The sequence below is a fragment of the Micropterus dolomieu genome, linkage group LG18 (assembly GCF_021292245.1).
Source record: "Micropterus dolomieu isolate WLL.071019.BEF.003 ecotype Adirondacks linkage group LG18, ASM2129224v1, whole genome shotgun sequence".
Lineage (NCBI taxonomy): Eukaryota > Metazoa > Chordata > Actinopteri > Centrarchiformes > Centrarchidae > Micropterus > Micropterus dolomieu.
The window spans coordinates 20,911,146-20,935,107 of record NC_060167.1 but is presented as its reverse complement, the minus strand read 5'-3'; the positions used below and the strand labels follow the sequence as shown (position 1 = coordinate 20,935,107).

At 45.1% G+C, this 23,962-nt stretch overlaps 1 protein-coding gene across 3 annotated transcripts in view; it reads right to left on the bottom strand.

Moving 5' to 3' along the window:
- LOC123987140 (rootletin-like) overlaps positions 1–23,962 on the bottom strand; it is a 32,221-nt gene extending 8,259 nt beyond the window's left edge. Inside the window, exons 1-31 of one of the 3 annotated variants that reach the window (XM_046075781.1) lie at positions 23,810–23,962; positions 19,998–20,124; positions 19,757–19,902; positions 17,899–18,090; positions 17,740–17,823; positions 17,567–17,658; positions 17,261–17,426; positions 17,071–17,177; positions 16,705–16,932; positions 16,533–16,623; positions 12,363–12,449; positions 12,094–12,288; positions 10,348–10,547; positions 10,054–10,236; positions 9,345–9,489; positions 9,104–9,250; positions 8,017–8,247; positions 7,522–7,715; positions 7,309–7,436; positions 6,893–7,062; positions 6,594–6,773; positions 5,846–5,980; positions 5,553–5,696; positions 3,734–3,972; positions 3,462–3,621; positions 3,150–3,317; positions 2,621–3,044; positions 2,059–2,222; positions 1,844–1,964; positions 1,581–1,744; positions 941–1,156 (exon numbers count right to left, since the gene is read on the bottom strand). In XM_046075781.1, coding sequence (XP_045931737.1) covers positions 941–1,156; positions 1,581–1,744; positions 1,844–1,964; positions 2,059–2,222; positions 2,621–3,044; positions 3,150–3,317; positions 3,462–3,621; positions 3,734–3,972; positions 5,553–5,696; positions 5,846–5,980; positions 6,594–6,773; positions 6,893–7,062; positions 7,309–7,436; positions 7,522–7,715; positions 8,017–8,247; positions 9,104–9,250; positions 9,345–9,489; positions 10,054–10,236; positions 10,348–10,547; positions 12,094–12,288; positions 12,363–12,449; positions 16,533–16,623; positions 16,705–16,932; positions 17,071–17,177; positions 17,261–17,426; positions 17,567–17,658; positions 17,740–17,823; positions 17,899–18,090; positions 19,757–19,891 — 4,890 coding nt within the window. In that variant the 5' untranslated portion in view covers positions 19,892–19,902; positions 19,998–20,124; positions 23,810–23,962. Of the gene's footprint in view, positions 1–940; positions 1,157–1,580; positions 1,745–1,843; positions 1,965–2,058; positions 2,223–2,620; positions 3,045–3,149; positions 3,318–3,461; positions 3,622–3,733; positions 3,973–5,552; positions 5,697–5,845; positions 5,981–6,593; positions 6,774–6,892; positions 7,063–7,308; positions 7,437–7,521; positions 7,716–8,016; positions 8,248–9,103; positions 9,251–9,344; positions 9,490–10,053; positions 10,237–10,347; positions 10,548–12,093; positions 12,289–12,362; positions 12,450–16,532; positions 16,624–16,704; positions 16,933–17,070; positions 17,178–17,260; positions 17,427–17,566; positions 17,659–17,739; positions 17,824–17,898; positions 18,091–19,756; positions 19,903–19,997; positions 20,125–20,594; positions 20,863–23,809 lie in introns of those variants that run through there. The other 2 variants (XM_046075780.1, XM_046075779.1) reach the window with 2 other exon arrangements.

Below are 23,962 nucleotides of genomic sequence, written 5' to 3'. Positions count from 1 at the left end.
GTGTCTTGCACTGAGGAGAGGCTTCTGTCGGGCCACTCTGCCATAAAGCCCCGACTGGTGGATTGCTGCAGTGATGGTTGACTTACTACAACTTTCTCCCATCTCCCGACTGCATCTCTGGAGCTCAGCCACAGTGACCTTTGGGTTCTTCTTTACCTCTCTCACCAAGGCTCTTCTCCCCCGATAGCTCAGTTTGGCCGGACGGCCAGCTCTAGGAAGGGTTCTGGTCGTCCCAAACGTCTTCCATTTGAGGATTATGGAGGCCACTGTGCTCTTAGGAACCTTAAGTGCAGCAGAAATTTTTGTAACCTTGGCCAGATCTGTGCCTTGCCACAATTCTGTCTCTGAGCTCTTCAGGCAGTTCCTTTGACCTCATGATTCTCATTTGCTCTGACATGCACTGTGAGCTGTAAGGTCTTATATAGACAAATGTGTGGCTTTCCTAATCAAGTCCAATCAGTATAATCAAACACTGCTGGACTCAAATGAAGGTGTAGAACCATCTCAAGGATGATCAGAAGAAATAGACAGCACCTGAGTTAAATATGAGTGTCACGGCAAAGGGTCTGAATACTTATGACCATGTGATATTTCAGTATTTCTTTTTTAATAAATTTGCAAAAATTTCTACATTTCTGTTTTTTTCTGTCAAGATGGGGTGCTGAGTGTACATTACTGAGAAATAAAATGAACTTTTTTGATTTTTGGAAAATGGCTGCAATGAAACAAAGAGTGAAAAATTTAAAGGGGTCTGAATACTTTCCGTACCCACTGTATGCACAAAATTTGATTAAAAGGTAACAAGTCCGTACTTTCTCCAATTATTTCCTGACAACTGACAGAAACGTTTCAGAAAATAACGACGTAAATTTGAAAATATGGTTTTAGTTATGGATATGTCAAAGTCTTTGCATAAAATTTCTATATCAGCCTGTTATACCTGTTTCAGCAGAGAGTCATGGCGCTCCTGGGAGGTCTGGCTCTCAGACTCCCGGTCTCCCAGACTCAGCTTGAGTCTCTGCATCTCCCCCTCCAGACTGCGCCTCCCCAGCTCCACCCTGGTGGCCCGGGCTTCAGCTGCCTCTAGCGCCTCCCGTAGACGCCTCCTCTCGGCCTCCAGACGCATCTCAGCAGCACGCTGCTTATTTAACTGATCCTGCAGAGATGGACGGAGGACAGAGGTAATTTTGCTGGTGTACACTTAGAGAGCAGCATTGTTGTATAACGGAGACTTGAGTGTTTGACCCAGACTGCAGAGGCTAAAAATATCTCAATCCAACACTTTTTTTTTCTTTTACATGCTCACTTTTACTTTGTGTCTCTGCTTCTTCTGTTGTCTAGAAGGTGAATTATTTTGAAAGGTGCTGGCATTAAAAACAACATATGGAGAGCTGACATGGGACACCACAAGAGGTGTGGGGCATCTGTTGTTATTACATTCCCTGACAGCTTATGATCTTCGATTTGGCTCTACTGTTGAGTGCTGCCATATGGTGTTCGTGGCAGATCAGCGGTCACTGCTGTGCAAGTGACAAATACAATTATATGGTGTTTATGTCCGTGCGCACAAGTACACAAACCTGTGTATGTTTTTTATCCATCTCGGAAGCTTGTAGCGCTCGCTCTAAATCCTTAACCCTGTCAGTGAGAACTCTCCTCTCTCTGTCTCCTCTCCTCACCGCCTCCTCCTGTTGCTGGAGTAAAATCTGAGTGGTGGTCAGACGCTCGTCCAGGCCGCGCTTCCCTACAGTCACACACATTAAAACACATTAAAGATGGCCTTGAGATCATTTTGTCTTTTGATTAGTGGTTTCTTCTGAAGCTGGACAAAGAAATGTTTTACCTTCCTGGTATTCCTGTAAGGTGTTTTGTAGCTGAGCGAGACGACTCTGAGCAGAGTCTCGCTCCCCACCCAGGTCCTCCACCTCCCGCTGCAGGGCCCCCAGCTGGCATCGGGCATCATCCTTCAAAATCAGCAATAAACAAAGACTTGAACCAAACAAACAGAAAAATATCCTTAAATTTATCAATGTTAACTTTGTTTTCTTTTTCTGTTACCCGCTCTCTCTGTGCCTCCCGCAGCTCCTGGAGGAAGTCCCTCAGATCACTTCGCAGTGTGTCGGGGTCCAGCTCTGGCTGAGGGAGAGGCAGCGGTGTATCCCCTCTCTCAGGAGACACGGCCCCCGAGCCCAAAGTATTGTCAGGGGTGCTTACTCGAAATTCTTTAAAAATGAAATATAGAGTTGTAAGCCCCTTATGCAAATACATTGTCTTGAATTGATTATTATTATTTAATTATTCAATTTAATTTATTTTTGATTATTACTTTCATTTTAATAAAAAAAAAAATCTCATTTTGTTTAATTTTTTACAGTGTGTGTGTTGCTCTGTGGTAGTTCTCTATATTGTTTTTAATGATGTTTGCACCTCTTCACTCACTATAGTGGTCAAACTTTTTTCAAGCACCTGTATGTCTGCATGAAATAAAAAATACTTGATTATATTTTTACGGGTTGTGCGTATGGTCCACAAACACTTGTGGTTTGTTTGTTCTGGTAACCGAGCAATATTTAATGTCTGAATAATGTTGCAGAGATAAAGCTGCATGTTTCATTCTTACCTTTAGGAGGCGACAGTGAGGAGCGCAGGGGTGAGATGCTATGGTGGCGTGACATCGTGCCTGGTGATGTGGAGCTCCCCCCCGGGCTCCTCCCCCTGCCTCCTCTGCCGCCTGCTCCGATGCCCAGAGTTCGCGTCAGTGCCGACTGAAGGCTGCTCAGACGAAACTCCAGGTCCCTCCTCCCGGCCTCGGCCCGGGCCAGCTCAGCCTCTGTGGCAGCCAGTCGGCCCTGGGCCTCGCTCAGCTGCAGGCTGGACTGTGCAGCAGAGTCCTGAGCTGCCTGGGCGCGCAGGGCCAGGTTCTTGGCTTCATCCTGCAGCTTCTTCTCGCAGCCACGCGCCTCCTGCAGCTGAGCGGTCAGTTCTCTCTCGCAGCCCCGCCATCCTGACTCAGACTCCACCAGGCGCTTTTGAGTCAGAGAAAGCTACATTGAAAAATAAAAGAAGGAAAATTTGTGAGACAGCGGAAACAGCGAGTCAGCAAAATAATAAGAGCCTGGAAATGACTTCTCACTCTCCTCCATCCTCACCTCTTTCTTGAGGGAGTCTCGAGTTGTTTCAGCTTCAGCTAACTTCTGCTTGAGGGTGAAAACCTCTTTCCCTCTTTCCTCCTCTCTTTGCTCCTCCAGTGACAGGCGAGTCTGCAGCTCTGCCACCTCCCTCCCCTTCTGCTCCTTTTCTCCATCCAGAACCTTCAGCTGGAGCCAAGAAACACTCAAGAGTCATTCTACGGAGAAAAACCTGCAAACAACTGACTAAATGTGAAGTCTGTGTCTATGTGAAAACAAAGCGTCTTTCTAAATGTCACAGAGGTGTGAAGGAGGGCTGACAGCATGTCTGACCTGTCTGCGGAGCTCCTGGAGTTCTCGTCGAGCTTCAAGTCGCGACCTTTCGACTTCTCTCAGGCAGCTCCGCAGCTCCGCCACCTCCTTCTGAGTAGATGAAAAATTTTCCTCCAGCACAGCCAGCCTCTGCTCCTTCTCCTCACACTGTCGTTTCAAACTGAAAAATCCAAAACACACAATCACTGACTATGAAAACATTTTACTCATTGCATTCCTCTCATTTCAGTGTCAATGTCAGTGGATACTTTCCCATTCATTTAAGCTTTTACCTGATTCTCTCTGTTTCTGCACTTCGCAGAGTTTCCCTCAGCTGACTGTTTGACTGGCTGAAAGTATCTCTCTCCTTAGTGACGTCGCAGAGGCTGCGCCGCAACTCTGCCCCCTCTCTTCTGTAGTTTTCTGCTGCCTCCTGAGTTTGGTTGAGACGTCGCTCAACGTCCAACATGTCCCGCCTCAGCTGATCTCGACTCTCCTCGTTAGCAGAGAGAGAATCTCTGCACTGATCCACCTAGAGGGCGAAAGTCATGTGTAGTACAAGGTGATGCAACTGAACAGAATCAAAATGTGGTGAATTATATCTTAATGGTCACCAGGAAGGTCTGTTTTCCACTGGATATCTCAACACATTTTTCCCAAACATTTGGTGGAAGGTTAGATCTTAGTGATCCGTTTTGGTGGCGAGCCAGGAACTTTATTATCCAAACTTTTATAAACCATGCAAAATAGTGCATTATTCACTAATATTTTACTTATAACACGGCTCATGTATTTTGTGATCATATATCACTGTGTATGTTGATACAGACCGAAATTTTGTGTTTGTTGTTGTTTGTTGTTTTTTAATCAAAATAACAGATTTTAAGGATCCTTCATTCGTCCTTGATTATTCAACTAACAACTCAACTGCTTTCAGTGGTTAAATATCAACTGGCATTTCAACTGCATCCATCTCTTTAGCATTTCACATTTCCAACCCATTCAGGTCTCTGAATAACTAAATAAATGTATTTTCTTCAGCTCTTCTAACTCCTACAACTTCAACTGTGCAGACACAGTTGATTTCAACTGCTTTTAGTGCTTACACTTTAGCCAACATTTCAGCTGACACCATTTAGTTTATATTCTTGAACTGGCACTTTTTTCTTTCAACACGTACACTTTGACGGACTCTTCCACCCAAATCTATTACATACACTTCACCTGACATTTCAACTCCTTTCAGGGTTTGAAATGAAACTAAGGCTGCGTTCAGACCCACTTGAGCCATGCATCAAAAATAAATTGCAGTCCTCTTATTCATTTTAATGGGGCCAGTGCGGCACCGCAGAGGACTCCTTCTCATCCAGCAAGGTGCTGCGTTGGCCAATCAAATAACATGCTAGCACACATTCCTTTCCAGGTGCCCCAATGTCAAAAGAAATGCATAGAATATATATAGATTATAAACATAAATATATAGATTATAAAATTCCCTCTACGTTGGCCAAATGTGCAAAGAAAACGTGATAAAGTGCCCTCCATGTTGCCCTTGCAGTGGAGAAAATGCGCGCCAGTGCCCCACAGCATGCAGCTGGTGCCCTTTTTATGTTTTCTGCCCCTCAGTCTGCCACTGTTTAAACACATTAATTTGTTACTCAAACCTGACTTCCTGGATTAAACACACCCACCCACCACCAACGCTGTTTTTGGCCTCAATTCCTAATAAATCTTCAACTCCTTTTCACAACTTTCACTTCAACTGACATTTCAACACCTTTCTAACATTTTGAATGTCACTGCATCTTTGTTTAGCCATGTTAACTGCTATTTCAGCCTCTTTCAGGATTTGTATTTTGACTTTTTCAGTATTTCAACTATCATAAGAGTACACGTCTTTATTTATCTTTATTTAAATGTTGTGTTTTCTAGGTTTCTCATGATGTAATGCATCTACTTTAATTAAAATAAGTAACAACATGACTGTCACTATATATGTTGGTGTATTATTACAATAACAAATTAGGAGGGATATGCAGCCCTGGTGGAGGTATGTACTGTCTGATTTGTACTGCATCACTTTGATATTCTCACTAGTAAATCATCGCCTACCTCTTTGAGAGCAACATCAGCACGTGACTGAAGATCAGTACAAGTCTCTCGTAGACTATGGAGTTCCCTTTCATGAACAGAAGCTGCATCCTCCAGCTGAGAGCGAAGCTCCAGCAGCTCGCTGGTCAGAGCCCCAACCCTGATCTGTGTAACACAAAACAGAAAGTCAGTTTAGTAGATCTCCCTGATGTTTTTGCTGTATATTAGACTTGATGTTATGATTAGATGATTAGAAGATGTTTCAATAACAACAAAATATGAATATAAACTCAGTGGACAGGAAGTCACATCACCTGCTCCTGCCCTTTGTAATGAGCTGCTTCTCTGGACAGCCGCTCAGCCTCCAGGGCTGCAGCTGACAGCTCAGCCTGCAGGGAGGACACCCTGTCAGACAAAACAGTTTTCTCTGCCTCCTTCAGAGAAAGGGCCTGGGAAGAGAGAAAAGGTCTGTTAACAAAGAGGTGGACCTTACAACAGATGTTCCAGAGTTGAGCCACACCGCTTCCAACCTGTATCTAATGAAATACAATGACAGAAAGGCTGCAATATGACACCATTATCAGGATTATATCGAGGATGTTTTTGTCAATACTGATATTCCTTAGATGCAGCAAAGCTAGCAAAATCACGTTCAATAATTAGAAAATGCATTTCCTGCAGAAAATCTGTGTGAATGCTGACTGCTGAAATAACATATCAGTGCACTGCTGGAGATGCAGACACTTTAAAGCCAAAATTCATTGCACTGCTGGAAAACCTCGAAGTTGAGGCAGGGTAGGAAGCTGAATTGCATTATCAAAAGAAGCAAAAAAACTGAAATACAATTCTACAAAAGCTGGAAGCTAAACTGTAATACTGTCAAAGGTGGATATGAAAAAAAGGCTGGAAGAAGATATGCTTTGGGCAAGCATAATGAGAAATAATAATTAACAGTTAAAAAGGAAAGAGATGTTCGTTAATAAAGGAATCTTGTTCTCATCTGATGCTTATTGATCAGATACCCAGCACCACGTTTCTCAGAGGCCTGAACTCAGAGCAGACCTGCTGTTTCTCAGTCTCAGCCTGCAGCAAACTCTGATCTCTGTCATGCTGGAGGCTCCTCAGTTCATCCTGCAGCTGCTCTCTCTCTCTCTCTGCTCTGTGGAGCTGATCCTCCGCCTCCTGCCTGAGCTTCCTCAGAGTGCCCTCATGCTCCATCAGCAGGTTGTGCCGCACCACTTCCTGTGAAACAGAGCAGCCGAGAGCACAAACACGGATTAAAGAGTCGTCGGCATCACCAGCCTTATCCGAAAAAGTAAAAATAGGTCGACAGTGCTTTGAGTAACACTGAACCTTCTGACCTTTTCTGAGACCAGTCTCTCCACCTCCTCCTGGTGTTCGGAGATGGCCTTGCGTAAAGCCTGCTGGGCCTCCAGCTGTGCAGTATTAAGAGTCTGAGTTAGAGCCTGTTTCTCCCGCTCGGCCTGGGCCAACACATTCTCCCCATCTGAGCGTACACGCCTCAGTTCAGCTGGAAATCCCATCCAGGGAAACATCCAAGTGAGGGAAACACAGGGCTCAAGAATTAGGTTCTCATTCTGTCATATTACTGTATTTCCAATGATACCAAACATCTTCTAGTTCAGCTCTTAAAGAGGTGTTCTTGTGTTTCAGTTGTTTATCTCTTCTGTTTTATTCATCTAATTCTCTACTCAGAATCCTCTTTTCTCTTTGCATTCGTATGTTTTCTTCTACATGCCGCCTCTTCGTCACTCACCTGCTGCAGTTTCACAGCGGACTCGAAGGTTTTGATTCTCCGTCTCCAGCTGCTCTCTACGAGACTCCACCTGAACAAGCTGCTGCTGCACCTCGAACAGACTGGTTTCCAGGGACTCCCGCTCCGATCTGCGGGATCACAAGCACAAGTCAAACAGTCAAGTCACACAGACTTGTGTGGAAAAACAGATGTGTCACTGACAGCGACACACACCTAAAAGCAGCTAGTTCCTCTGACAGCACAGTGTTTTCTCTCTCAGACGCCGTCAGTTGCACCACCAGCGCTGCTTTGTCTCGGGCCAGTTCTGACCGACTGCGGCCGGCTTCCTCTAAGGCCACCTCGCTCCTCTGGCCCTCTCCTCTAGCGAGACTCAACTCTGATCCCAGAGAGGTCACCTCGCCGCAAAGCTGTCAACAAAAGCCAAAAAAGAAAACATTTACATAAAGAAATTAAAAACCACACGTATGCTGGAAAATTCCATCCCATTTGATGTTTTCAGGAAACATGTTTTTTGTCAGTTTCCATTGCTGTTTTAGCAGCATCTACAAAACACCATTATAGCTGCATAAGAAGTATCTCTAAATGAGGTCACATCGACTACTTATAAAGGCATGTGGCCTAATTAATAATTAGATAGGCTGATTAATAAATGTGTTTTAGTTGGACTTTGCCTTTAAATGATGATGTAATACATAATCTGTTATGCACCTGTGTGATTTTCTCCTGCAGCTTAAGTCTCTCAGCCCTGAGACTCTGGAGTTCTGCCTCCATCCCGACCCGGCTTTGCTCGGTGTCCTGCAGTGACTGGTGCAGCACGATGCGGGCAGAGTCCAGCTCCAGCCGTTCCTGCTCCAACCGGACCAGCTCATCTCTGATGGTCAATTTTTCCTGCTGCGCCTCCCGTTTCTGAGCCTGCAGGAGGTCCTTCTCCTCCTCCAGCTTAGAGACATAATGATGTGTTCACATTAATAAGGACATACAACCTATTTCAAATTACATTAAACTTTTCTGTTATGCTTGTCTTCTTATTACCATGCCATTGCCTTTGCACAACCCTCTTTCCCACTACTAACCCTAACCCATACATTGCATATTACACTGATACTGCACATATTGTAAATGGTCTGTATTTGTATAGCGCCTTTATAGTCTTTCTGACCACTCAAAGCACTTTACACAGCATCACATTCACCCCATTCACACACACTCATACACTGATGCAGAGGCTAAGGTGCCAACTGCACATCAGAAACAGAAATTAACTCTTTCATACACATTCACACACCAATGGCACAGCCATCAGGACCATTTTGGGAGATAGAACCACTGACCTTCTGATAAGTGGATGACAGCTACACACACACACACACATATATATAAAATACTACTTCTTTATATTTTTTCTATATTTGTTGCCTTTTTAATTGTTTTATTATATTCTAATTGAAAATATTCATTTATAAATTTCTGAGTATGAAGCATGGAGGGGGCTACAGCATTGCATTGTGCAATCCTGTATAATCACAATAAAGCTGAACCTGAACCTGAACCTGACGTCACTTGCCCGACCCTGAATTGGAGGAGGGCTGCATCTGACAGATTTTGTAACTTTCCTAAGTTTAATCTTCTCTTTAGCTCTCTGTTTTCATTCTTTACAAAACTGCTTCTGTCACTTTTTGTGTGCGTAACCATGAATGCATTCAAGGAGAGCATTGTGCAGCTTTATCCCCATTTGAGCTAGTTCATCTCAAGCGTAATGAACCCTTTAAGGGGTACATTCATGAAATGAACTCACCTGGAGAATGTAGGTGTTAAGGTCAGCTTTGTCCTGGGCCAGGCCCTCATTCATGTTTCCCATCTTGGCCAGAGAGTCTCTGAGAGCTGCATCCTCAGACTGCAGCTTGTTAAGCAGCAGAGAGAGCTCTGCGTTACTGCTCTCAGCCTGGAGGGGAAATGAACGTCACACAAAAGGTCATACACAACACAGAAAATTAAATCTGCAAAAGTTAAATGAGCACATGTTGTCTCTTTCTTACCCGAGCAAGTGCTTCAGAGAGTTGGGCTCTCTCTCCCTCCAGCAGATGCCTCTCAACCTCCCACTGCTGGTGAGTCTCCCTCACTGCAGACAGCTCTCCACGCTGAGCGGAGGCTCGACTCTCACTCTGATCCCACTGCTTTTGTCTTCCGCAAAACAATACACATGCAGTACTGTATCAATACATTTAGGGCTACTGATGAGGGAGTTAGGCTCTGTGTGTGTGTGTGCTTTTTAGTGTGTAAAGCTTATTGTCGAGTGCAGAGGAATTATTGAAGACACAATTTGAGTCCTAGGAGCACAGTACAAGGTGAAATACAGTGTCACAAGTATTATGAAGGTACTCAATCAGTTGAGCCTATACAAACACAGGCGTCCTGTCGCTCAGTGTTTATTTTAAATATGATTTCTTACTGTTTCGTTTTCCAGTCCTAAAAGTCCAACTGAGTCAGTTGGCTTGTTTGACTGGTGGAAAATTAATTTCATTGTGAAAAAGGTGTCACCTCTGCTATCGTGCGTTACATCAGATATGTTCACCGGTGTTTGGGTTGTGTTTGTTAAGCAGGTCAGGAGGGGGTCTGTAAATGAAGACAATCTCTCTGTACTGGAGCTTTTGAATGGCTTCCTGTAAGCGCATGTACGGTCTGTTGGCTGCACAAGATTTTGTGGATTAGTGTCCACATTACATCACTAGCAATTAGCCTACTTACATCCTCTGAGTCTCTGCCTTCGCCCGGTCTCTCTCCTGAACGGCAGCCTCCTTCTCCTCCCTCTCGTGATCTCGCTCTCGTTGCATTGATGCCACAGTCAGCTGAAGCTTCTCGAAGTCCATCTGCAGGATCTGGTTGCTGCTCTGTACTGCCTGCGCAGTCTTCTCCAGTCTCACCTTCTCACTGTAGTGTTCATAATGTGGAAAGGAGAACAGTGTATTGAAGAGTTAAAGTTACATATGCTGAAAGATTCAGGGATTAGAAGCAGATTGTGAATAAGATGGTGATGTAAACCTGGCCAGCGTGTCTCTCTCCTGCTTCAGACGGTCCTTTTCTTTCTGTGCGGTCTCCCTCTCTCTCTGGGCAGCGTCCCGCTCTCTCTGAAGAGCTTGATTTCGCTGTTCTGCGTCTCTTTTAGCCAAATCAGTCTCTGAAAGCTGTTTGCGCAACTGTTGTACCGAGGACTGGGCAGAGAGCAGACGCCCTCGAACATCCTGCAAACACAACACGAGTGGGGTCACAAAGAGTTTTAGTTTTTTTTTTTTATTAAAGATATTGAAGGACTTTGGGCTGACCCCAAATAGTCGAAGATTCGATGCTTTGATGGGCGGCGCCTGATTCAACTGTCAATCTCACAGTCGAAGCTTCGCAGCGAATGGAGGATCCTGCCATTTTGGGCGATATGGGAGTGCTCAACGTCTGATTTTACTTAGAACTACCAGTTTCCTCCCAATAAGTTAATATACAGCCTATTACAATACACATTTCGTTTAATGAACGTTTAATGCTGTAAATAAACATGTAAAAAGTCAATAAATGTTTTTAAAGTGCGTATATAAATCCAAAATTGTAACGAATTGTCGTCAGTGCGCATGCGTAGACGTAGCGTGTTTGTGTGCAGTGGAGGAAGACTTGCAGAAGAGTGGAGCTCCAGCTTCATTGGTGTTGTGCTGAGTTGTTCGCACCTTGCGGGACTTTCGGATAATTTATCAACGTTGAAGCACCACATAAAGAATATTTTATCGTTTTTACATAGTCAGCTACTTGAAATAGGCCTGCGAGGAACCACGACGTGCGTGCAATTGTCGGCAGCACGGCATGCACACAAAACTCTGCACAAGACCGGTGAATGGCAGGTGAGAGAGAGAGAGAGAGAGAGAGAAAAGGGTCTTCAAAAGCCTCAGTTTAGCTGGAAATTTACAGTGTAAGTTGAATAAATAGAGATTGCAGCTCTGCAGCTTCTCAAGATTAAAGCGGAGCCACCGTGTGTTACCAAGTTAAAAATAACATAGTCCCATCTCTCTCTGTAATTACTAGGGGTGGGAATCACCAGAGTATAACACAATATAACATATTGCGATGTATTAGAATTTATTACCTTTTTTTCAGATTGTGTTTCCAAAGGAAAACTCTTTTTGTAGTGGATTGAAAAAGCAATTGATTTTATAATTATAGTACCAAAAAGTAAAATTCTCATTTACAATTTATATAATAAAAGATTGATACTTAGCGTCCGTGTATCAATACAACATTGCCACAGAAAATATAGCGATACTATCGATCCCCCCCATCCCTAGTAATTACCGTCTCAAATATGTGGATATTTAAATCCATTTTCAATACACATGCATCATCAAAACATGAATGTTAGGTTAATGTCTCCAGTCAGTGCAGTTGACCAAGGTACTAGCGTAGATCTTGAGCTGGTCCCTCGATGCTGCATAGTGGCTGCCCACTGCTCCTAATTAGGATGGGTTAAACACTAAGAGCAATTTCGCTATACGATGTACTGTGTATGATGGCATATGTGACAATAAAGTTGAATTTTATCATAATAAACTGTGAAAGTACGAGCATGAAAACACACAGCATTGTTTTTAGTTGTCCTTGTGTATTAGTCTGATGATGTGAAATGTGCCTTATTTCTAAAACAATTACTGTAATAAAATAAAATGAATGAAAACGGCGTGAACAGTAAACGGTGTCCTAAACGAGCAGTGTGCTTTATCATAAAGCGGGTTTAGAAAAATTACATGTTACCTGCAGCTGGAGCGTCTTGTTTGTGACTGCAGAGCGCAGAGCAGACAGCGCCGCCTCAGAAAGAGGAGCAAGTGAGGAGAGCCGAGAGGGGGAGGACGACCTGCGAGGGGAGGAGCTACAGATCAACGCTAGCAGCGGAGCTCCAGAGTTGTCCTGGTCTGCCTCTGATGACGACTCTCCATCGGACAATACCGTCTATAAAACAATAAGTCAAAATGAGGCCCTCACATCACAGTGATGTAAAACTGTTGATGTGTGTTGTTGTTTACCTGAGCGATGTCTCGCAGAGTGTCTAACAGAGTCTCAGTGTGAGTCCTCATCACCTGCATGTCAGTCTCCTCATTACCACTCTGCTCCTGAAGGAAAACGAGCAAAATGAAACACAAACACCGCTGTCGAAGAATATGTGGCTGACATATTTCTTTATTTTTCTTTCTGTCAACAAATCCCACGAAAAGACCAAACTCAACAATGCATTGATCCTTCCCTACTCTGCCAATTCATTCCTACCTAAAACAGGTTGAGGTTATATAGTTTCATTTTTAAATGAGGCTAAGAGTCTTGAAACAGCTGGGCACTGTAGTTCTTGGCAAATCTTACTCAAACAGGAGTGATTAGTGTATTTGTTGGGGACTATTTTTGGCAGAGGATTGATACACATTTGGATAAGTAGTGAGGGGCAAATTCACAAAAGGATTGCGTGGCTTTTTTGCCGCTAAACCTGCACAAATAAGACTAAAGAAAAGGGTGAAATGCATCCCTCAATGCACTGGCAAGCAAATAGCGTCTCGGTGTTCCAGTGCTATTTGCATGTGTATTTGTTCTTGAAGCTGCACTTTTTTGACTCAAATGTTGCTTAACAATGTTGTGTGATTCTGCACTCTACAGAAAACGTCTCGGGTTACGTATGTAACCCTTGTTCCCCGAGAAGGGGAACGAGACACTGTGTCGGTGACGATACTATGGGAACGCCCCTGGGCGTGGCAGGGCTGAACTATGAATGAAACTACTCCAATCCTATTGGTGTTACTAGAACGGTAGTGTGTGACGGCGTAACTGGAGGGGGTATATAAGCACGCCGGCACATAAGACACATTAGCCCTTTCTATGAAGCAAGGCACTCCAGGCGGGGTGAGGTGTGGTGGACCGACGCAGTGTCTCGTTCTCCTTCTCGGGGAACAAGGGTTACATACGTAACCCGAGACGTTCCCCTTCGAGGGAACTTGAACTGCGTCGGTGACGACACTATGGGAACGAGATACCCACTTAGGCCGTACCGAAACCCCGCCTGCCCCCAGCGTGCAGAACCTGACGGCACGACTAGGAGGAGAGCGCACGGGTGCCGGGTGCAGAAGGCAGGTCCAGACTGTAAAACCGGATAAAAATGTGAGGGGTGGCCCAGCCAGCTGCATCACACAAATCCTGGAGGGATGCCCCTGCGAGGAGGGCCCTAGAAGCCGCCATGCCTCGAGTAGAGTGCGCCCTTATGGCCATCACTCAGAGGGGCGTGGAATGCTGCAATGGCAGCCACATATACTTTGAGCGTGGACGGGGAGAGGCCAGCGGAGAAACGGTGCTGGAGGAACTCCAGTATCACAATTACCGAGCAGGTAACTGGGTCCACCGCCCGTTCTCTGCACCAGGTGGTGAACACATTCCACTTTAGGCCGTACATCCTTCTCTTGGCTGGGGCTGTGGAGTTGAGCAGCGTTTCGACTGCTCCTGTCGTCAGACCCGCCTCTAAGAACTGCGCCCCCTCAGGGGCCAGACCCATAGCTGCCACAGGGCAGGGTGCGGGTGAAAGATCTGACCCTCCGCCTGGGACAGCAGGTCTCTCCTCAGAGGGACCTGCCAGGGCGGGCCCTCGAGGAGCAATATTAAATCCGAGAACCACACTCGTGCCGGCCAAAACGGGGCTACTAGTAGTAGGCTGACGCCGTCCTGGCAGACTTGCTCCAGAACCCCCGGGAGCAGAGCGACTGGGGGAAACGCATACAGACGCAGCCTCGGCCATGTCTGTACCATGGCATCCAGCCCTAGCGGGGCTGGGGGTGATAGGGAGAACCACAGGGGACAGTGTGCTGTCTCTCGGGATGCAAACAAGTCCACGTCTATGGGGCCGAACTGTTCGCATAATAACTCCACCACCTCGGGGTGGAGTCTCCATTCCCCGGGCCTCAACCCCTGTCTCGACAGCAGGTCTGCTCCTTGATTCTGGGTCCCAGGGATGTACATCGCTCTGAGGGACAGCAGTCTCTCCTGGGACCACAGGAGGATCCGATGTGCCAGTTTGCATAATGGGCGCGAGCGCAGACCCCCCTGGTGATTCAAATAGGCCACCACCGCTGTATTGTCGGTCCTGACAAGGACGTGACGACTGCGGAGAGCGGGCAGAAAACTCCTCAGAGCTCTGAAAACCGCCAACATTTCCAGGCAATTTATGTGCCAAGAGAAATGATGCTCCTCCCAGGAGCCTCTCGCGAAGCGGTTGTCCATGACCGCGCCCCATCCCGTGAGTGAGGCGTCTGTAGAAATAATTGTTCGGCGACAGATTGCTCCCAACACAGGACCTTGGAACAGGAACCAAGGCTTCCTCCATACGGATAGGGAACGAAGGCATCCGCTCGTAACCCGTATCAGACGGAGCGGATTTCCCCTCGGGGAGAATCCCTTGGATTTTAGCCACCACTGCAGGGCTCTCATGTGCAGTAGTCCGGAAGGTATTATACTGGACGCTGCTGCCAGAAGACCCAACACCCTCTGAAAGTGTTTCACAGTGATGCCGCGGCCTAACTGCACTTTGGTCACTGAGGATAAAATGGACTCAATGCGTGCGGGAGACAGGTGGGCCCGCATCGTCGTTGAGTCCCACACCACCCCTAGGAACGCAGTCCGTTGGGCGGGTGTCAGCACGCTCTTCTTCGCGTTGAGCCGCAGCGCCAAACGCTGAAGGTGGGCGAGGACGACATCTCGATGCAGAACCGCTAACTCTCAAGACTGGGCCAGGACGAGCCAGTCGTCGATGTAGTTCAGTATGCGGATGCCCTGGAGCCTCAACGGAGCCAGAGCTGCATCCATGCATTTGGTGAACGTGCGGGGAGATAGTGCTAGGCTGAACGGAAGAACCCGATACTGGTAAGCCGTGCCCCCGAAGGCGAACCCCCTACTTGAGGTCTCAGGACCTCTTCCCCCGGGCCCGCCGAGACTAAATGACGGTCCTCAGATCCGTCTTCCTGGGGGGCTGTGGGCGAGAGCGCCATCTTGCAGGTTGGTTGAGGGGGATCCCGCGAAGTGACGCTCTGCTTCTGGCTGTGGCGGTAGGTGCTGGATGAAGGCTGCGTCCGCCTTTCCTGAGCCGTCGCGGCCCTGGAGTCTGACCGGCGGGGGAAATATCGCTCAAATGCCTCTCCCTGAGTTTTGGCGTGCTGGAACCTGTTGACGACAGCATCCACTGCTTCGCCAAACAGGCCAGAAGGCACATCTAGCTCCTCAGAGCCAGATCGTGTCAGCCTTTCCGGACTCGCCCCTCGAGTGGGAGAAACCGTGAAACGGGCTCCCGATCGGGGATGAGGGGAGGAGGATTCCGCAGACGAGGACCGGAAAAAGGCCTCAGCCGGTCCGGCACCCTCGGCAATCTCGCGTTGTGATCCCCAGGATCGGAGCCGCCGCGACGCCTCAGCGACCGCGGGGCCTGTGCCACGAGGGGAGCGCATCCGACCATCCTCTAGGAAGAGAGCCGCTAGAGACCTCAGCACCCTCAGGGGCAGGGCCTCGCAATGGTCGCAGGCAGCCCCCTCGAGAGCCGCCTGAGCATGCGACATCCCCAGGCATGAGACGCACACCCCATGGGTATCACCTTCTGTGATGAAACGCTCACAAGGGAAGACACACTGTCGGAATCGCTTTGACATGATCTTCTGCTGCTTCGTCTCGATGTCAGGTAGAAAAATGGAGCTTCCAAACATAGCCAGAGTGCCTGCTGAATAGAAAGAAGCTAATGTGTCTTATGTGCCGGCGTGCTTATATACCCCCTCCGGTTACGCCGTCACACACTACCGTTCTAGTAACACCAATAGGATTGGAGTAGTTTCATTCATAGTTCAGCCCTGCCACGCCCAGGGGCGTTCCCATAGTGTCGTCACCGACACAGTTCGAGTTCCCTCGAAGGGGAACTGGAAATGAACATTTAACAGATGCAATACAAGTGCAAATTATACTTAGCTGCAACTTTATGGGCGTGTTTCCGCTGTAATTTCATTAGCACAATATCTTTTGTGAATCGGACATTAAGACAGGGCAGATAGCGGTTGCAAGTGATTTATGTATTTATGAAAGCTGGAGAGCGTTTGTGGGATGAACTCAAAATAAACTAGAGTGTGTGTTCATGCAAATGAAGGATCATTGATGTGTTTTTAGTTTAGACAGTAATGACCCCTCACCTCCAGCCTCCTTGTCAGTACAACAATTTCTCTGTCTCTCTCTTCAATTTGACCCTTGAGCCTCTCCCCCTCTCGCACTGAATCTGACAACCTGAAAGTTGAAAAAATAAGCATCAACATTATTAAAAAACAATGCATTAATAACTCATCCAATAAGAGGGCAGTCCCTGACCTGATGTTGAGCTCACTTCTCTCTGCATCCGTTCTGGTCTGAAGATTAATCATCTCTGCCAATCGTTCCCTCAGCTGCTGCTCCAGCTGAACCCGCAGAGCTTTCTCCCGCTCCAGGACCAAAGCTGCTCCTCCCTCCTGACTATTCAGTGTGGCGGACAGACCAGCACAGGACACCTGAGCGGAGTGGGACGCCCGAGCCAGCTCGTTACGCATATCTGACAAGTCCCTGAGATTGGAGGGAGAGTGAAAGGGAGGTGAGAGAGGGCAAAATGTCAGTAACATTTCGTTCTCTGTGCCCATTTAGATAAGATTCAAAGCAGTGTGCAGGACATAATTTGGCAGTTTACACATTGTTGTGCTTTACCTTTCAGTGGCGCTCTTCAGTTCACAGGCGTGCCTCCGAAACCCGACCACTTGGCGCCACAGCATCAGCAGTCGACCGTGCTCGCTACTAAAGTAACTGTGGAAAGACTGAGACATAAAGAACAAGTAAATTATCTTCACATTTTCTTAATTTAAAATGTTTTACTGCTTCGTTAGCATCCCTGCCCCACCTCTTCTTCTCTCCTCCAGTCAGACTCCTTTTGTTCCAGTTCCTCCCTGGCTTTTGTCCAGTCAGCAGTGAGCCTGCGGATGTCCTGGCTTAGGGCCTCGTTGGCCAAACCGGCCTGCTCCAGCTGCTCTCTCAGCATGGCGTTCACTGCAGACAAACTGCTGCTCCTGAAAACACAGAAAGAAAACAAACACGTCGTCACAAGTCGGGGAAAAACAATGTGACATTCTGAAGTGTTTGATGCACACAAGACCAGGAGAACGAAACTCTTGCTAATGTATGTGATGTCACTCATCTAATCAGTCACCTCTGCTGTTCTTCCTCCAGACGGATTAAAGCATCCTCCAGGTTGCTGCTAGATTCGTCTTCATGGCCACCATTTGATGTCTCACTGTGGCTCTAAAAGGGAATATTTGATAGAGTTATTATGGAAAGTGTGGATAATTTTTCCTGGTGTTAAAATCAAAAAACACCACTCACGCTCAGCCTGTGTTTCTCCAGCTCTGAGGACCTCTCCTGCAGCATCTGCTCCAGATCCCCGCACCTCTTTTTGTACTGAAGTACCTGAAGCAGCAGATTACAGATGTGTAACACCCCGGTGACTACATCCCAGCTAAATACAGAAGAAAACAATCGTACCTTGGCCTGCAGCTTCTGCACAAGCTGCGCTTGCCTCTGCTGACCCTCCTGGTACGCAGTGAGTTTACGCTTGTAGGCTGCCTGCTCCTCATCCAGCCGCCGGCGCAAATCCACATTCTGCTGTGCCAGGCTTCTTGACTCTAGTGACTCATGGTCCCCGTCTCCCGTCTCAAAACGTAGCGCCTGCTCCAGCTGTGGGTGTAATTAAAAGTAAGAGTTAGGGGGTCTTTAATTTTACACAAACATATTTCACAGATGGTCACAGATCGTCTTGCTGCTGCCCTGCTGTGAATTTTGCCATATACCTACACATACTGTTAACCCCACCATGCTTAGTATTTGAGTTTCAAAGTTCATTCTTGACCTTGGAACCATCCATCCATTATCTATAACCACTTTTCCCGTGTAGGGTCGTGGGGGGAGCTGGAGCCAATACCACAGACACCACTGACATTGAACAAGAGGCGGAGTACACCCTGGACAGGTCACCAGTTCACCACAGGGCCAACACACAGAGACAGACAACCACTCACACTCACATTTACACCTAAAGGGTATTTAGAGTCACCTTGGAAACAACAGTAGCTAAAACACTCACCACAAGGTCCATTTAGTAGCTGTTCTGAAGCTTTAGAGTTGTATTTTGATTGATTTGATCAGTCTTGCAGTAACTTATGACTTATTCTGTGCAGACTGATGCTCTACGTCAGTGCTCAATTCTGTGTAATTATAAATAGGAGTGCACCATTTTCAAAAGAAATTAACTCTCTTTTTATTTTCTTAAAAACAAGTCTTCCACACCACCAGCCTGATATTTTACAAAACTGTGTGTGTATATACAGTAATATCATGTTTACTATGGGACCAAGAAGCCTTTTATCAGTTTATATGGCCTTACAAAGAATACTAATAGGGCATTAAAGGCAAAGGATCATTATTTTGGTGCATTAATAGTTATAGCCCTCAGTGTTGTTTACTGTTGCTCTGTATCAAACATTTTGTGTATATTCATGCAAACTAAACTTTTAATCATACTACAGGTATAATAAGTGGCCATCTGTCACCTGGCATCTAAACAAACTCATAGCAATGTTTCTTGTTTTAGTCACTCACTACAGCAGGAAGGGTTGCAGCATCCCAGTGTGGAGAACAACTATTTACTTTGATAACATTTAATTAAATTAGTTGATTAGAAATAAAACCTAAAATCTTTCTAATCAGAAACCTGTTGCAGAAAACTTTCTAAAAGGTAATAAACATTGCTTTGTCGTAAGTGGTACAAGGATGAAAAGCAGTAATCTCAACAGCCAGTTTAACAAAGTTTAATATTGATTTATAGTAATATTAATAATAAATAACATAGTTGCATGATGGACCTAATTTTTTTGAAGGAAATGAGAACTTCATCTCAGTTGTCTGTTTTATTTGGATGCAGACCTGCATGTTTCCTTAAGTAATGTCAGGGCCCCCCACCACTTCACTGCCTCTTGTCCCCTCTGAGGCCCCTGTTTACAGTCACCCAGGGTGACAGACGCCATGGCAACATTACACTTCAGTTCATTTCAGCCCCGTCACCTGGGAGACCAGCAGATCTCAGACAAAGACCAAGAAAATAATGAAATGGGAAAAGTGCCACAGCATTCCCTTTAGGTGTATATAACCTCGAGGATTCTGAAAGTCTTTATATAAAGAGTGGAGATGACGAACGTTGATCAGCCATGTATATAAACTATGATACCCGATTGGGACGTTATTCATAGTCATATCTCTGTTTTATTTTTATCCAATTATCAGCTCTCTGTTCCCTCCTTGCCATCTGTTGCTGCTTGTTGCTTACCCCGGTTCTTGCCTTACTTACCCTCTCACTAATTGCACCATACTTGATGGCGAGCTCATCTCGGTCCGCTCGGCTGTGCGCCAGCAGATCCTCCAGCCTGGCCAGCTCTCCCTGCAGCACCCGGTTCTCCTCCTGGAGGGACATGACCGAGGACATGGCTCCGGCTGCTGAGAGAAAAAAGCAGACATAAACAACGATTAGGCAAAGAAAAGGGTTGCAGCATACATTTGATACGATTGGTGAACAGGCTCAGGCAACTCACAGCTATCGTTGAGGTTCTTTGTGACAATCTCTCGTACTCGTGCTGGCAGACATGTAGGGGGTGCGTCTGGTGAAGGGCCCCGGACGGTTAGCCTCTTCTCCTCAGACAAAACACTTTCTTCCAGCCTCTGATGTACAAAGACACAGACATTTGGTGTTTTACATTTCACTCAAAGAGAAAAGCAAATATTGATAGCCTATAGTTCCATATACATGCAGTGACAACAATGAAATGATCATGGTTCATTTCTAAGGTTTCAAAACATTCTGCCAAAAGACTGTAGTTAAAAATTAGCCAGCTATCTATCACTGGCACAGTCACAGTAATGTTGATTAATGTGTGTTGTCCTTATTAATAAATAAATAAAATGAAAATAAACTGAAAGATGATGATGATGACGACTTTGAAAAGTGCCACAAGACCAGGTGGTGCCACAACAGTTATACCAATCCAAAACTGCAGCCTGATGAAAACACAGTGCTGTCCTCCAACACAAACAAGCACTCACATAAGCCAGCCGCTTTATTATGTCACATCACCAGTGCTGTATGTATGATAAGCGATGGGGGAGATGAAGGAAGGCCAGGTGTACCTCACCTGTATCACAGACTCCAGTTTGTTGGCGTCCGTGTCTGAGTTTTCCGCGGCGCTCATCGCGGCGGCAGCAGATATTTAAAATCCCCCAGCGAATAGGATTAACTCCGAGTAAACTCTACGTCTTCACAGACTGAACTGTCGTCTTTTGCTCTCCAGCAGGTGCGATAAACGAAACGAAGTTCACAACCTGAAGCTGGTTTATTTGCTGCTGCTGGAGGCGAGAAAGTTTGGTCGCAGGGGAGCGGAGTGTGTCTGTCCAGTCGCCTCCTCCGGTGCAGGCAGGCAGAGATTGAGGACAGCAGGATTATACCAGGTTTTAAGATGCACTCCCCTCCACCTCCTCCACCTCCTCCACCTCCACTCTCACTACTCGCATTCACAACCCTCCAAACCACTATTCAGCTGCGCAACAATAAAGAGAAGCCGAAACAAAACGTAGCCCTAAACCTGCAAGGATCAAATCTAAACATATTTTGACAAACCTTTTTTTTAATGTTGCAAGGTAGAATTTATTTAATCGATTTTGAAAATAAAATTTTGAGTAGAGAAGTTCAGGGTCAAAACAAATCAGTACCAAGATTTTTAGCAGGTTTTCTGCGTGCAGTTTGTTGAAAGATGCTAAAGGTTATTGCAGTTATCAGCATAACTTGCATCAAATGAATAGGCTACCAGATAGGTGAGGGCGTTGCTAGTAACGTTAGTGCCAATCTCACTGAGAATCAAGGCCCTCTTTGTTTAGCTGTCCAGTCTGCAACTTTACTGTTTTGGTTCAATTTACATAAATCAGTTAGTCAAATTACCACACAATTCCTACAATCTAGGGGTCCCTGAGGTTGCTGGGGCAGTTTCCCGCTTAGCCTAGTTTAGGGCTGGGCAATATGTCCAAAAATGTTTTCATGATAATAGATTTTATATCATTTGATAGATAATTATCACAATAAAAGTCAAATCATTATTTCTTTCATGTTTAAAGGCTGATTTTTGCTACTGAGTGAAAGTTAAAGAAACCAGATGGTTAATTGTGGTTTTAACCTTAAACTTTTCTTTATGGTCAGAACATGACAAACATTTGATACCAAACAGTGGATCACTCAACAAATCTGAGGTAGAACATTCAAAACAATTATAATTAAATATTTATTTTCAACAAATAAAAGTAAAAATTCAGTCCCTTTTGCCTCAACAAAATAAATATTTTAATAGAAGTGCAAATTTGTTTGATTCAAATGAAATAAATCAAACATTTATTGAACATTTATTATATTGTTATTGAGGAAAAACAGTTGATCGATTAATCAATTAGTTGACACAAAATTAGTTTCCAACTATTATATTCATTAGATAATTTTTTTTCTATAAGAAAATAGATTTACTTTTGTTATAATAACTTAAATATATTTGGCTTCAGACGTATTGTATATAAAGATGGACGACTCGTCTCTACTTCCCCCCACTGTACAAAAAATCAGATCAGGTTCGAGGTCCTGACTCAGCTGTCAATCATGACATGAACCCCCTTTTTATTGCATCAAATAACTAATTAAAACCAAACTTCAGAAAAATGAACACTTAAAATAACAGAAAACCTTGTGAAAAATGTCTATTTATTTTGATTTTTTTGTTTGGTCCATGTAGCATCAGCTAACATGGAGGGGGCCTAAACTGCAGCCAGCTAACAGGGGCAATCGAGATTTTTTGGCTTTACTTTTGGGGACCTGTCATGTTGTCTTATACAGTCTATGTTTTTGAGTGTTAAATGTTATTCTTCATTATTGTCTAATAGAGAAAATAGAGTAATCGTTTGCTGCAGCCCTAAAAATGTGTTGTGTCTTTAACATAATGTTGTTCAAGCACAGCGAGTAACGGAGGCACTCAGTAATTTCTGATTGGAGGAAAGATGTTACAGCTGGCCCTGTTCTCCCCTAAAATTAAAACATTGACCTTGCAGCATGTTAAACATGTATCAGAATAATCCCATAGTTGCCTAACGCCTGAGGAGAGTTAAAAACACAGACATGTCTTTAAATCTCTGACTCTAATTTGATGTCGTAAAACATTTTTGAGGTTAAATGTTAATCTTATTTTTATATAATAATACATGGAAACCTTAGCAAATTCAGAACTATAAGGTTATTCAAAAGGAGTCTGTAGACATGTGAATATAAAACTATGTCACAAGTGTTTGGTGTTTGGATTGTCATAGTTACAGACAACAGGATCATTGTGTGAATACCAGTACAGACCCCAAGCCCAGCGTTATCCCCCCCCCACCCCCACCCCTTCTCAGGGTAAATAAATAGTAAATAAAGAGCACACACACTCCCACACAAAGCAACTATAATTTTAACCACAAACTGCTACTGATGTTTGGTTTGAAGAAAGTTGACCATGTCAGAAAAAATGTTAATATTGTCACTTCTCACATAAGGTTTATAGAAATAATGAATTAGATGAGATGCTGTCAATTTTGGGGTCTCCTTTAATTGTCCAAAAAAAAACTGCTTTGTGATAATTACTAAGGAACTGCTGGACATTTATGTTATATATGTTATGTGACCTGCCTGCATGAATTAATCATGACCATAAAACCTTTTAGTTGCTTAACTTCTGTGGCGCCCCCAACTGGCCTGCTAGTAGATGACTGCACTGATTTCAATGTGCAAGATGTGAGCTTTGATGAAATACACACCTGTTGATCTTTCATCTCTACAACCAAACCATAGTTAAGCCCAAACTCATGACTTCTCACTCCAGCTTGATTACAACCTGCGTATTCAGCCATAAATGAACAGTATGCTTATTCAGGTCAGTCAGGAATCAGCTTCAGCTGCTTCCTCTTCATACTTTAACACCTCACATAAAAGGAACAGTGTTTGTAATCTATCTCCAACATCCTCTTTATTTTAACACACCAAACTACATAATTAAAAATGCATCCCCATAACGGACACGCCTAAGTTTTCAAAAGTGTCTGTGAGGAGTTGGAGGCGGGAGGAGGAGGAAGAACGAGGAAAAGAGGTTGTACATTAAACTGTGCAGCATCCGAGCGACTAACACGGATCATGAATTAAGACTTTGTTTTACAGCAGCAGAGACTGACATTTAAACACAAACGCGCTGCTGTGGAAACAACAGCCTGGATATAACACGCTATATGTAGCGAGATCCACACTGTAATGTGCGTAACATCCACTTCCGTCTGATTATAGCCTCACCTCGACAGATGACTGTTATCCTGCCGTACCTTCATTCTCCTGAGCAGGCTGTAAGATCATAGAGGCAGAAACAAGCGACATCCCAGCAGTTATACATTTACCACCAGCTGCTTTCAGGGTTGCCTTGTTCCGAAATCTTCTCCATGCTTTTTC